The following is an 11824-nucleotide window of genomic DNA, read 5'->3' on the forward strand; positions in this document are numbered from 1 at the left end:
ACCCTGGAGAACATCTCTTGTCCATCTTACTAATTAACTAACTACAACACCTGGCCAGGCAAGAGCTCTTCTTACTAATTAATGGCTTACCTCCCCTTCTTCGCCGCTGCCGCCGACGAGCCCCGCCCTGCATCATCGGCCATCTCCTCGGCGATCTTCCCACTACAAAAGAGGACAAGAAACAACTACCATAAGTGATACAGCCGATCGTTGTTTGCATCACAAAAACAAAACACGCATACTTCAGCAGGGGAAACAAACAAAAAACTACTATATGCATGCAGTATGCACCCTACGATTTACAGGAGAGATCATAATCGACCTGTTCAAGAGCACCTGTGAACTTTGGTAGGAAGAATCACAGAGATTTCTGTGAGGGCGCGTTTTTCAGTCAAGGAAAGATGAAGCTAGCTAGCAAGGGATGCGACCTTACACATAACAGTAAGAAGGCATGCACCACCTCAGGATAGGTAGCCGATAGGGAAAATGTCTGAAGAAATACCTTAGCTGTCGCCGACGAGCCGGAGCAGTTTGTCCTAGTGAGAGAGGAGAGAAAGAGATGGAGAGGGAGAGGGGGAGAGGGATGGTGGTGGTGTGTCGAGACGCTCTTATATAGAACCATGAAGGCCTTCCCTCAACCAACCAACCAACCAACCAACCGTTCAAAGATGGAGACACTATTTTCATTTAGAATTTCACTAGACAATTGCCCGTGCGTTGCAACGGGAGTATAAACATTCCAGTAGATTAGCCCCTGACTGCACGTCTATTATTGTATTATTGTTTTTGAGAATCCACGTATATTATTATATTGATGCGCTAAAATCTTACCAAATCTTTGTATGCAATCGCCATGATTTATCTGTCATTTTATTGTTAAGCACTTATTTGGTAAGAATTTAATGACTTGCCAACAAAATATGTGTTTATTTTGATAAGATAATAAACATGAGACAATTGAATGGATGGGAGAAAAATCAAATATGGGAGGAAAAAACCAAGAGGATAAGGAAAGAGTGGGACGTATATATGGAAGGTTAGACGAAAGAGAGATGAAATGGGAACCTTCGTTTTTTTAAGTAGTAGAGATATTGATACACTAAAATCTTACCAAATCTTTGTATGCAATCGCCATGATTTCTCTGCCATTTTATTGTTAAGCACTTATTTGGTAAGAATTTAATGACTTGCCAACAAAATATGTGTTTATTTTGGTAAGATAATAAACATGAGACAATTGAATGGATGGGAGAAAAATCAAAGTGGATAAGGAAAGACTGGGACGTATATATGAAAGGTTGGACGAAAGAGAGGTGAAATGGGAACCTTACGTCTTTTTAAGTAGAAGAGATAGAGATAGAGATTATGGTGCAAATACTTGTTCTATCAACATGCAAATCATGCTATGGACCATCATAAAAGATGTGCAAGTTCATTCTCCTATCCTATACATATTTTATAAATGTAGTCAAACAGTGGTTGTGGTTCGGTTTAGATGGCGACATAGAAGTGCAAAATGCGGTCAAAAGATGGGTTATCCATAACCCTTTTTTGCCGCACAACACCACTTCTTCTCTCCTTGGTGCACATCGAGAAGAAGAGTAAGCGAGGTTCGAGTGACTTGGTACTCAACAGAGCGAGATTTATGAACTATGACCTCACAAACACCTCTTCTCACATGCTAATAACTTTTCACAGAATGCAATGCCAACCTTCCAAGCAATAGGTACAAATTAAAATGTCCCCTCTTTCTAAAATTATAAATTGTTTTCTCATTGCCTAAGTAATGGGATCTCCTATCAAGAAGGTATGGGTTGCCGTTGTGTTATAACAATGTCTAGTGAAGCAATGAATATTCATTATATGATAATCCCTGTGTAATTACTATGGAGTCCTGTCTAGTGAAGCAATGAATATTCATTATGTGATAATCCCCGTGTAATTATTGTGGAGTTTTGTTTCTCTGACAGTTTTCAACCCCCACTGAATATGTTTGTTGGAGTGTGCATTATCCTTGGCACTCGTAAGTAAAATGATATCTCAGGGTTCTAGTGTACATTGAAAATGATTAAAGGACTATCTATGCTTGTTAAGCACATGAACAAGTGTTGGTCCTAAAGGTTGAAAGAAAATTTAGATGAAGATCCCTTATAAAAAAGGGAGAACGAAGACATCATATTAAATTCATGCAGCTTTTTCTTATGCTTAAATCATACAAACGTCATACTATAGAGGGAGGGGGGGCGGTCACATAGTAATTTGAGGTGGAATTATATTGCCTATATTCAATCCTAATCAACATCGCAAGTTCCATAAAATGACTTGAGAAAGCGGAGATAAAAAATCTTCAAATATACACCTATGTGCTTTCTTTATGTGGCCCGGAGGTTCCGGGCTGAATCTCTTGGAGACCTAGAATCTGAACCAACCTCTAGGTGAGTCCAATAGCTCCCTGAGCTTGTGATCTCAATGGAAGGCCGACCAGAAGTCTCGTCCGGAATCCAAGCAGCCTCGAGGTTGCATCCAAAATCTTTGGATTGAACCTACAGGTTGTACAACCGACATCCCAACGACAAGGGGTATCTCTTACCCTCATTCGATCCAAGCTTCTTCTCCCTCATACTCCATTATTACATAGCTCAAAAGTTTAATTTTATCCACATGTCCCTTTGTTAAATCCATCCAAGCATTTGAAGGGAAAGAAAGAGGAGTCCTCGATCTACACTTCCACATATATGAATATAAATTTTCTGCATACATTAACATCTTTCAAATATGATAAAAATTCACATATCTAAACTTTTTTTAAATACTTAAAACGATTGTACACATGAATATAATGTTTGTATACATGAACCTTTTTAGATATGATGAACATTTTTTTCCATCTATATATTTTTTTAATCCAAAAAAATTCTGAAAGGTGTGTAAACATTTCTTAGCACATGATTTTTTTGCGTACATGAATATTTTTTAATACGTAATGAATAGTTATATTTCATATATATGAACATTTATTATTACATATGTGACAGTTTGTTATTTCACAACACAATACCTACCATTTTCCAAACCTTTTTGACAACATTACTTAAAGCCGGTTGAGAAAAAATATCTCATTTTCCCCACAAATACATTATTTTTATATTATCCAATTCTCCTTTTACATTATTTTTCTAAAAACTGATAACTAAATAAAAGGACCGAAACCAGGCAGCAAGCGTTCGAAGCGTGTTTTTTTCTCTGAGATTTGAGTTTCTGTGTTGTATGCTCCGGTTTTGAATGCCTTGCTTTGGGTTTTCATATTTTTTCTATTTCTAATTTTTATTTTCATCATATGTGTTAACCTCTCACCCCTTGGATCCATGAAAAAAAATACCTTGCGCCACTTGCTGTCACCTGAGACATTTCGCCGGCAAAAAAGAAATTCTTTTTACCCTGCAAAAGGAAAAAAAAACGTTTGCAAGTGTACCCCTACCTAGTGATTACGAGACTTCTGTACTCTGTTATCAGTTTCAGCAATAAGATTTGGGGTGAGAACTCTTCTACGACCAACATGGAAGATGGAACCCAACAACACCGCGGCCAATCCAAACGGATCGCCTAACGAACGAGCAGTGCCAAGACTTATCCCCTCGCGGTTACCTTCCCGCCACAGGCTGCCGCGGCAACTCAACCCACACACACGCACACGCTGACACACAGGCAGCAGCGGCGGCGGCAGCGGAACCAAGCATGTGGTCGGGAGCGGCAGCCGCGGCGGCGCGCACCGTGTCCCCGCCGCTCCACGCGCCGACGTCCCTGATCGGGCGGCGCGGCGCGGGGCGGCCGTCGACGGTGTCGGTGCGCGCGGGCGGCGGCGGGCTGATGGACTTCGTGGGCGGGGACCTGGTGAAGCCGGACCTGGGGCGGTGGCTGGACGACGTGGAGGAGCACAAGGCGCTGGCCATCTACCCGCCGCACGAGGGCGGCTACGAGGGCCGCTACCTCAACCGCCTCCGCTACCAGGGCTACTACTTCCTCGACCTCTCCGCGCGCGGCCTCGGCGACCCCGAGTCCACCCTCACCAAGATCCACCCCGTCTGCCCGGTCCGTCAGCAGAGCCGACGATGATGCATTTCCCTTTCGCCGCCATTAATGTCGTCTGCTCTGCTTAGCTTAGCTGACTGGGGGGCGCTGCTTGCTTTGCTGCTGCAGCCTAGCCTCGGGAGGCAGCCGGTGGCGAGGTGGTACTTCCCGCCGGAGGTGGACTACAGGCTCAGCCTGCTGCACCCGGACGCCAAAGGGCTCATCGTCTGGGTCTACGAGGCCAAGGTCTCCCCCATTCTCTCGCCACTCTCACACGTTGCTCATCGGCTCTGCTGTTTCTCATCGTTGTCGCGTGTTCGTTCCGTCTGCAGGTTCTGTCCAAGGCCGAGCTGCAGTTCCTGGCCATGCTCCCCGACCTCCGCCCCAAAGTCAGGGTGATCGCGGAATGCGGCAACTGGTACATCAATCTCCACCTGAACTCTCACTGAATTTACCAGAATCTGTGAATAACTTTCGAGCCGATTTGATTGATGCAGGAGAAAATTCATCTGGAAACCGCTGAAGCAAATATCGGGCCTCGAGCCTGATCCGGACGCCGAGGAATGAGGAGCCACCCTCCGGCAGCTACCTCGTTCAATCTCTCGCCTTACGCTCTGTTTTCAGCTTTGTACTGAGGAGCACGAGAAAGGATGTACATAAGTCTACATTTTGCTCAGTTTCTCAAGAGAATCATCAATCGTGTAAAGCCTTTCAAATATACAGATCCAACAAATCAAATCATATATGCAAGCTCACACGCGTTCCGATACAGTCAGAGGCCTCAGCTTCTGGATTCAGGTCCACTGCACATGCACAGCACGGCACGGCACGGCACGGCCAAAATGTTCAGCGACGCAGGTACACGAGGTCGGTCCTGAGCAGGAAGGGGTAGCCGATCCCCCTCCTCTTGGAAGGGAACATGACGAACAGGAGGCTGACGACGAAGCCGACGACGAGGGGCACGGTGTTCACCACCTTCCTGGGCGCGCCGGGGTAGTAGCACCGGACGATGTCGTGGTGGGAGGCGGCGAAGGTCACGAAGGCCACCAGGGAGAGCGCGGTGTGGAACAGGTCCGACCACCGCAGCCTGTACCTCTCCGGCTCCCTCGGCGCCTTCCTCCGGCTCCCCCCGCCGGCGCAGAACGTCGCGATACCCGTCGGGGTGGCCACGCCGTAGCGGAGCCGGCCCGTGGCGGAGCGGAAGCTGTCGGTGAGCGTGAAGAAGACGCAGGAGGCGGCGCAGAGCAGCACGAACGCGCCGGTGAGCACGCGGTTGACGCGCGCGCACTTGCCGTCGTCGGTGACCAGCGGCGCGAAGATGGCGAAGGTCAGGATGGTGGCCGTCGGGAGGAGCACGTTGAGCCGGGCCGTGCCGCTCTGGACGAGGTTCATGACCAGGATGAAGCTCGAGGTGTCGTCAGCGTCGTCATCGTCGGCGTCTTGGTGCGGTTCACCGGCGTCTTTGCTGGTCTGATCGATGAGCACCTTGTATTCTTCTCCTTCTTGCTCAGCCATTGCCGGTGCGTGTGCAAGCGGGTTTGAGATTGTTGGGTTTGATGAGACGAGAAGGTTACGGGGTTAGTTAAAGGAGAGAGCTGAAATGAGCAAGCGCTGAAAAGAATCTGCCTGGCTTTGGACATGGAAGAAAGGATTGCTTTCGCAAGTGCAGCGAGGCAAACGGAACATTGCTATTACACAAGCAAAGAACATCACCACCAATGAGAAAATAGTGCGAAGATTCAACTGAAGTGAAAGAGGGAATGATTTTTTGAGTTCTTCAGATTCTTTCCCTATTTTCAAAGAATACAACAGTTACAGATGATAGCCGGTACAAGATGCATCCCCAATACTATACCATACCGGTTCCTCAAAAACAAAAATACATGGAAAACTTTTGATGTATAAGACATATATCCCCTGATACTCTACCGGTTCCTCAAAAACTACAAGGGGGAACGAGCCTTTTCCTGTTTATAGAGCCCTAAAGTACAATCTACAGACTGGATAGAATGAAAGAATGCGAACCATGGCCATAAGGATCACTGAGCATCTCAAGTTGGTCAAAATTATTCTGCTGCCCTTGGTGACCTCAGAGGGAGGCCTTCAGCAGCGGATCTAAGAGGAATTCCTTCAGACGCATAGCCGTTTTCATCACCATGTTTCGGAATCCTGATAGGCAGAGTCGGTGGGAGACCTATAATGCCAGAAAGTTAGAAGTTACCAAATATAGTTACCATGTGCAAACCAGAAGAAGGGAGGAGTGGAACCATACCATCAACCATATCTTTAGTCTTATGAAGAAGAAATGTCCCGGAAAGGATTGTCACAAAACCACACATCTCTGTCACAATTTGAGTTGGATTTTGACAATCCCAGTCCTGCAAGCAAGTAGTATTAGTAGTACAATATCTGTGAGCATTGTCACTAACTCTACGATAAAACCGACGGTTTATCAAGTTTAACAGAAACATTTGTTGACTATAAACATACATTAGATAATTTACAGACTAGACGTCTGAACTCAAGATGGCATAGTAGTGACCATGGCACCGAGTGCTGACTAAAAGGCTTGAAACAAGAAGATGGATTATTGATTAAATGAACTTTACAAATGTTGTGTAGCCCCATGGACAATAGCCAAATCAACTGAAAAGATAATTACAAAGTTAAGCAGTCATTTCCAGATGACAAAGAATCGATAATTGGATTGTCCTAGACTTATAAAAGCACTAATATGGCATAGATCATGATAGGTGAGCTCTTGGTTCCATGAGTTCAGTTTCAGATAATAAAAATGCTAATCCCAAAAATTCTCTCAAACGGAAAATTGGTAGGCAATTACATATTTGGGTAACATTGCTGCTCTTTACTCAGATCTCATTCAATAACTGTGTCCAACTTTGTTGAGACAAGATAGCTGCTAAAAGGCACTTCAGCAAGTAGCAATTCTAAAAGAAATTCACTGCATACTTAGTATAAGCAAGCACTACTTGATCTCATGTTAAACTTGCAATTAAACAAGTAGACTAAGCAGCACCATCTAGAGCACCATAAAAAAAACTACAAGCCCAAATATGTTACCTTGAACATTATGACGCTAGCCAGTATTGTTAGTGATGTAAACATAGTATAGTATATTGGTGAAACAACTGCCGTATTGAATGTGTCAAGAGCCTGCAAAAGCAAACATAGTAGGTTGAATAATGTACAAAACACCAAGCATAAGTTTGTAACAAGCAGAATCATGTACTCAGATACTAATATCAATAGCATGCCAGTGCCCATTATGGCAGATTAAAGATGTACTCCCTCTGCAACTTTTTATAAGATGTTTTTAGAGTCCATGACAATGTCATGGAAATGTCTTATATTAAGTTACAGAGGGAGTAATAATTTTCAGTACTAAAGTTATTTAGCAGATATTGAAGTACGATCACTAAGCAACGGAAGAACCATCGGCAAAGAAATTATTGTTACCTTGTTCAGATAGTTCATCTGTGTTAATATACATGCAACAACAATAATTGCGAACAACCATGTCTGTGGATAGATTAGCTGGTTTATCCCAGAAAAGGTCAGTTTCAAGGCTATACCAAGAGCTTTCACGCTCATGACCTGTCAAGTAAATAAAAATAATCAAAATTCGAGCATAATTAATCAATAGTATCACGTGAATAAACATTGAGCTACTTATTCGTAAGTAGAACGGAGACATACCGATAGAGATCCTACAAGTGAACAAACACCAATATAAACCATGATATGTGTCTGACCATACTGTGGGATATAACGGAATATGAGCACAAAAGTTGCAGCAAGCACGATTGTCGCATAAAATAAAAATGCTGCAAGAAAACACAAAAATATTGGTACTTTATAAGACAAATAGGCAAAGCATGGTTGCTAATCAGGGAAAGAAAGGAAAGTACCTGGTTCTGTAGCAAGATCCCACACTTCTGCGACAGACTCAATTTCACGCTCCTGGGGGGCATGAAGCACAATAGTTGTTGAACCCACGACACAAAGAACACATCCAAGTATACCAAATATATGTAGCTTCTCCTTTAACATAATGTCTGCAAGAACGGCGCTGTGCGAGAAATACGTTAGTTAGAATGACCACAGACTTTCACAATTGTCAGCACTCGGCAGCTGAACATCTCAAGATTTATCAGTAAGGACCTGACTTCTGGCTTTTACCTAATGATGATGCTAAGTGCACCAAGTGGAGTGACGAGTATAGCAGGAGCAAACGCATATGCTGCAAAGTTAGCAACTTCTCCAACGATCACTGGGAAACAGCACTGAATACTGTCAGGATCACATTGTTAAGTAGAAGCAGTACATGAAGATCCACTTGTATCAGAGAGATGCACTTACTTGTAATCATTCCTGCCCACCATAATGGTTCATACAAATAAGAGTACCCACCAACCCCTGCCATACACAGCAAATTTGTGGGTAACAGTCAGCGAGAATAAACTGTTTTGGGCTTATAAACAGAATCATCTAGTTGAACATAATTAAATAGCTTAAGAACTAAAATCTTCGGAATCATTGCTCGGGCCAATTTTGGTAATTGCTCTGCACATACTTGAAGCCAAGAACAGCTCTCAAAAATCAAAATGACAGAATGCTAACTTTTACCGTATTTGGAAGAATTAACTAGCAAGGTCATTCTCCACTAAATTGAACTAGTACATAAAAAAATTAATGTACTCGATTGGCTGAACAATGAGATGAGAACCAGACTACAGTGCAACCGTGTAAAGCACAATGCAGAATAAAAGCAATACCGACATTGTTACGGCACCGTTGGCTACAAACTCCAGCATATGTGAACTCCCAACATCTAAATCGGCGTCAACATTATCAGCCTAAACTCTGACGCACTCACCCTATCCCTAACCCCATTACATGTCCACTGTTCCAACATGGATTTCAGCTGGAATGGGGATCTAAGCATAATCAGGCACCAGCGTCTGTCAGCTCAGATCAGAGCACCAACCAGGGCAAACAAATAACACACTTAGGAGATCGACAGGCAAGGCAATGATGTCTCGATGGTAAGCAGCGCAATTAGGTCACCTGCGCGGACGCCGGACGCGCCGGCCTTCCTGAGCCCCTTCTTCTTGACGATGAAGCTGGTGCCGATGAAGACGCTGGAGGAGAGCGCGAGCACCAGCCCCTTGATGTTGTCCGTGGACATCCCCGTGTAGGACTCCACCCAGCTGCCGCCGCCCGAGCCGGCGGCCGCCGAAGTGGACGTTTCCGCCGCCATGCCTCCCGCGGGCGCAGGAATTCCCGAGAAACCCTCCCTCCGTCCCGTGTGCCCCGCCGCTAGATCGCGCCGTGCGAGATCCCGATGCGGCGAGCGGTGGGAGGCGTCGGGCGCGGGGGGTTCGGCTCACCGCTCCGGCCAGGTCACGACCGCCTCGCGCAGACGCTCCGCATTCGCGGTGTTTTCGGCTGTGGGGGGAGAGGAGAGCGGATCGGACGCAGACAACGGCGACGGCGACGGCGACGCCGGCGAGGAGGTAACGGGTGAAGGGGAAGGTTGCGCGAGTCCACGCCGCGCGGATATGTTCGGGTGTGGACTGGCTAGTGCCTAGTTGGCGAGCCGGTCTTGCTTAGCATCGAGGCAAGCGGCATCGGCTTGTGACCAAGATTTGCTTGCCAATGAATTTCAAAAAAAAAAAAAAGAATTGCTTGCCAATGCATTTCAAAGAAAAAAAAAGATTTGCTTGCCAATGCTACTTTTTTTTAGCATCAGTACAGACACAAGCACTCATATACACGCGCATACACTCACTCCTATGGACGCACACACGCACACCCTACCCCTATGAGCACCTCGACTGAGCCGGCACATCATCTTGAGATTTACGAAGTCACCGTAGGCACCTTGTCATCGACGGGAACGTCTCCTCCCACTAAAAGTGCATCGCCGGAAATCCTGAAATAAATCCAAAAATAATGCAAGCACCAGGATTTGAACCCTGGTGGGTTGGGGATACCACTGTCCACCTAACCATCTCAACCACAGGTTGATTTGCGCTTACCAATGATACTTGCAGTTTCTTTACTTACTTACTTACTTACGAAGCCTTTGATCCCAAACAAGTTGGGGTAGGCTAGATATAAAACCCTTTCACGAGGACTTCCCAGGAGGTCACCCATCCTAGTACTACTCTCGCCCAAATGGGTTTCATACCCAAAAGACTGGCTAGTTTTTACGTTGGCTCGCCAAGCCTATCACAACCCTTAGATATGAAACTCTTTCACAAGGACTTCCAAGGAGGTCACCCATCCTAGTACTACTCTCGCTCAAATCGGTTTCATACCTATGGGACTGGCTAGTTTTTACGTTGGCTCGCCAAGCCTATCACAACCCTCCTCCTTTACCCGGGCTTGGGACCGGCTATGCCTAGAAGACATAGGCGGAGTTACTTGCAGTTTCTTTCCTAGTAATAATATTTTGGCAGGAAATGATAGTTTGTGTAATGAAGTTTATGGAGGGATTAGACGTGGAGAATAGATTTTTACTCTCATTTCTTTTCTTGGTATACGAAGAAAACTATTCCCTCTGTTTCAAAATAGATGACTCAATTTTATACTAACTTTAGTCATGGAAGTAATACGGAATAAAAGTCTATTTTAAAACGGAGAGAGTAATACGGAATAAAAATCTGATCACATGAGAAGAAAATGATGGAAGTTGGCTTCTGAATCTCTTGTCCCCCTTTCGATTTAAACTCCCGATCCCTTTAACCAATCAATGTACTTTTAATCTCGTCGTCCTTCAATTTGCAGTTCTCGTCTTTAATTCCCACGAACCAAGCAAGGTGTAGAGCACTTTGATTTATAATTTAAAAATATAGATTTGGCGGCTTTGGTGGATAGCTTCAACAAATGATCGAGCAAACGATACGACTCTAGTGTGGGCGACAAAACCAAGCTTTAGTCCAGTCCCAGAAACCAAGACTGGAATTCGAGCTGCACTGGCGACCATTGCTGGCGAGATACCGGGCCCGATCTCCACACTTGATTCCAGTACTATGTCCTCGCCATTGGCTATGAGTTAGCAGAGTGGCCTTGGAGTGTTGTGATGTTCTTTTCTTGTTAGAGTCCAAAAGGCTCTGCTCGATGTTTCCTTCTTTCCGGTTACAGCTGGCCCATGCGTTGTGAACTCATGTGGTACTTGGGTTTTGGGTTCCTTTTCAATGAACTAGAACAATGCCCATGCGTTGCAACGGGGTATAAATATTCTGGTACGTTAGCTTGTGATTTATCTGTCAATAATAATGCGATTGTGTAAGTAATTGCTCATCAAATAATAGTGAATTACCTTATATTTTGATTAGAAGTTTGGTAAGTAAAGTAAGTGAAATTGGTTCAAAAGATAAGGAAATTAAGGTGATTGATTATCATATATATGGAAGTTGGACGAAGGGGTGGTGGGAAGAAAAGTGAAATGGGAACCTTACGTTCTTTTTAAGTACTAATAAAAATAAATAATCTTTACCTCATAATAAAGCAAATTGAGTTTCTTTCGTCCGTCATGGCATTTTTTTAAAAAGTCCCTCTATTTCAGAGAATTCAACCCGCAGTCCTGTTTTAAGTTAAAACGAATCATTATTTTCGTATTTTACACAAAAGTCCCTACCTTTTCTTGAAATCAACCCGCCGTCCGGATTTAAGTCACACCCGAACCGTTATTTTATATTTTTCGAAAAAACCCTGATGTTTTAGGTAA

General features: G+C 44.5%; 4 protein-coding genes across 4 annotated transcripts in view; 1 reads left to right on the forward strand and 3 right to left on the reverse strand.

Moving 5' to 3' along the window:
- The window catches only part of LOC119269952 (momilactone A synthase-like), a 3063-nt gene extending 2481 nt beyond the window's left edge, over positions 1-582 (reverse strand). Inside the window, exons 1-2 of the mRNA XM_037551900.1 lie at positions 503-582; positions 91-162 (exon numbers count right to left, since the gene is read on the reverse strand). Coding sequence (XP_037407797.1) covers positions 91-143 — 53 coding nt within the window. The 5' untranslated portion in view covers positions 144-162; positions 503-582. The remainder of the gene's footprint in view (positions 1-90; positions 163-502) is intronic.
- Positions 583-3649: 3067 nt separating this feature from the next.
- Positions 3650-4811, forward strand: LOC119269955 (NAD(P)H-quinone oxidoreductase subunit N, chloroplastic-like). Its single transcript, XM_037551903.1, has 4 exons — positions 3650-4089; positions 4198-4314; positions 4401-4486; positions 4566-4811. Exons 1-4 carry the CDS (start codon positions 3736-3738, stop codon positions 4633-4635), a joined length of 627 nt encoding a protein of 208 aa, XP_037407800.1. The 5' UTR covers positions 3650-3735; the 3' UTR covers positions 4636-4811.
- LOC119269954 (protein DMP7-like) lies at positions 4784-5698 on the reverse strand. The gene has a single exon (XM_037551902.1). The coding sequence runs from the start codon at positions 5581-5583 to the stop codon at positions 4915-4917; it is 669 nt and encodes a 222-aa protein (XP_037407799.1). The 5' UTR covers positions 5584-5698; the 3' UTR covers positions 4784-4914.
- A 114-nt stretch (positions 5699-5812) lies between these two features.
- Positions 5813-9678, reverse strand: LOC119269953 (probable magnesium transporter NIPA4). Its single transcript, XM_037551901.1, has 9 exons — positions 9157-9678; positions 8449-8505; positions 8269-8359; positions 7998-8158; positions 7786-7913; positions 7546-7683; positions 7150-7242; positions 6341-6446; positions 5813-6262 (listed from the first exon to the last, which is right to left on the reverse strand). Exons 1-9 carry the CDS (start codon positions 9347-9349, stop codon positions 6135-6137), a joined length of 1095 nt encoding a protein of 364 aa, XP_037407798.1. The 5' UTR covers positions 9350-9678; the 3' UTR covers positions 5813-6134.
- Positions 9679-11824: the final 2146 nt, after the last annotated feature.

The sequence above is a fragment of the Triticum dicoccoides genome, chromosome 3A, assembly GCF_002162155.2.
Source record: "Triticum dicoccoides isolate Atlit2015 ecotype Zavitan chromosome 3A, WEW_v2.0, whole genome shotgun sequence".
Taxonomy (NCBI): Eukaryota; Viridiplantae; Streptophyta; class Magnoliopsida; order Poales; family Poaceae; genus Triticum; species Triticum dicoccoides.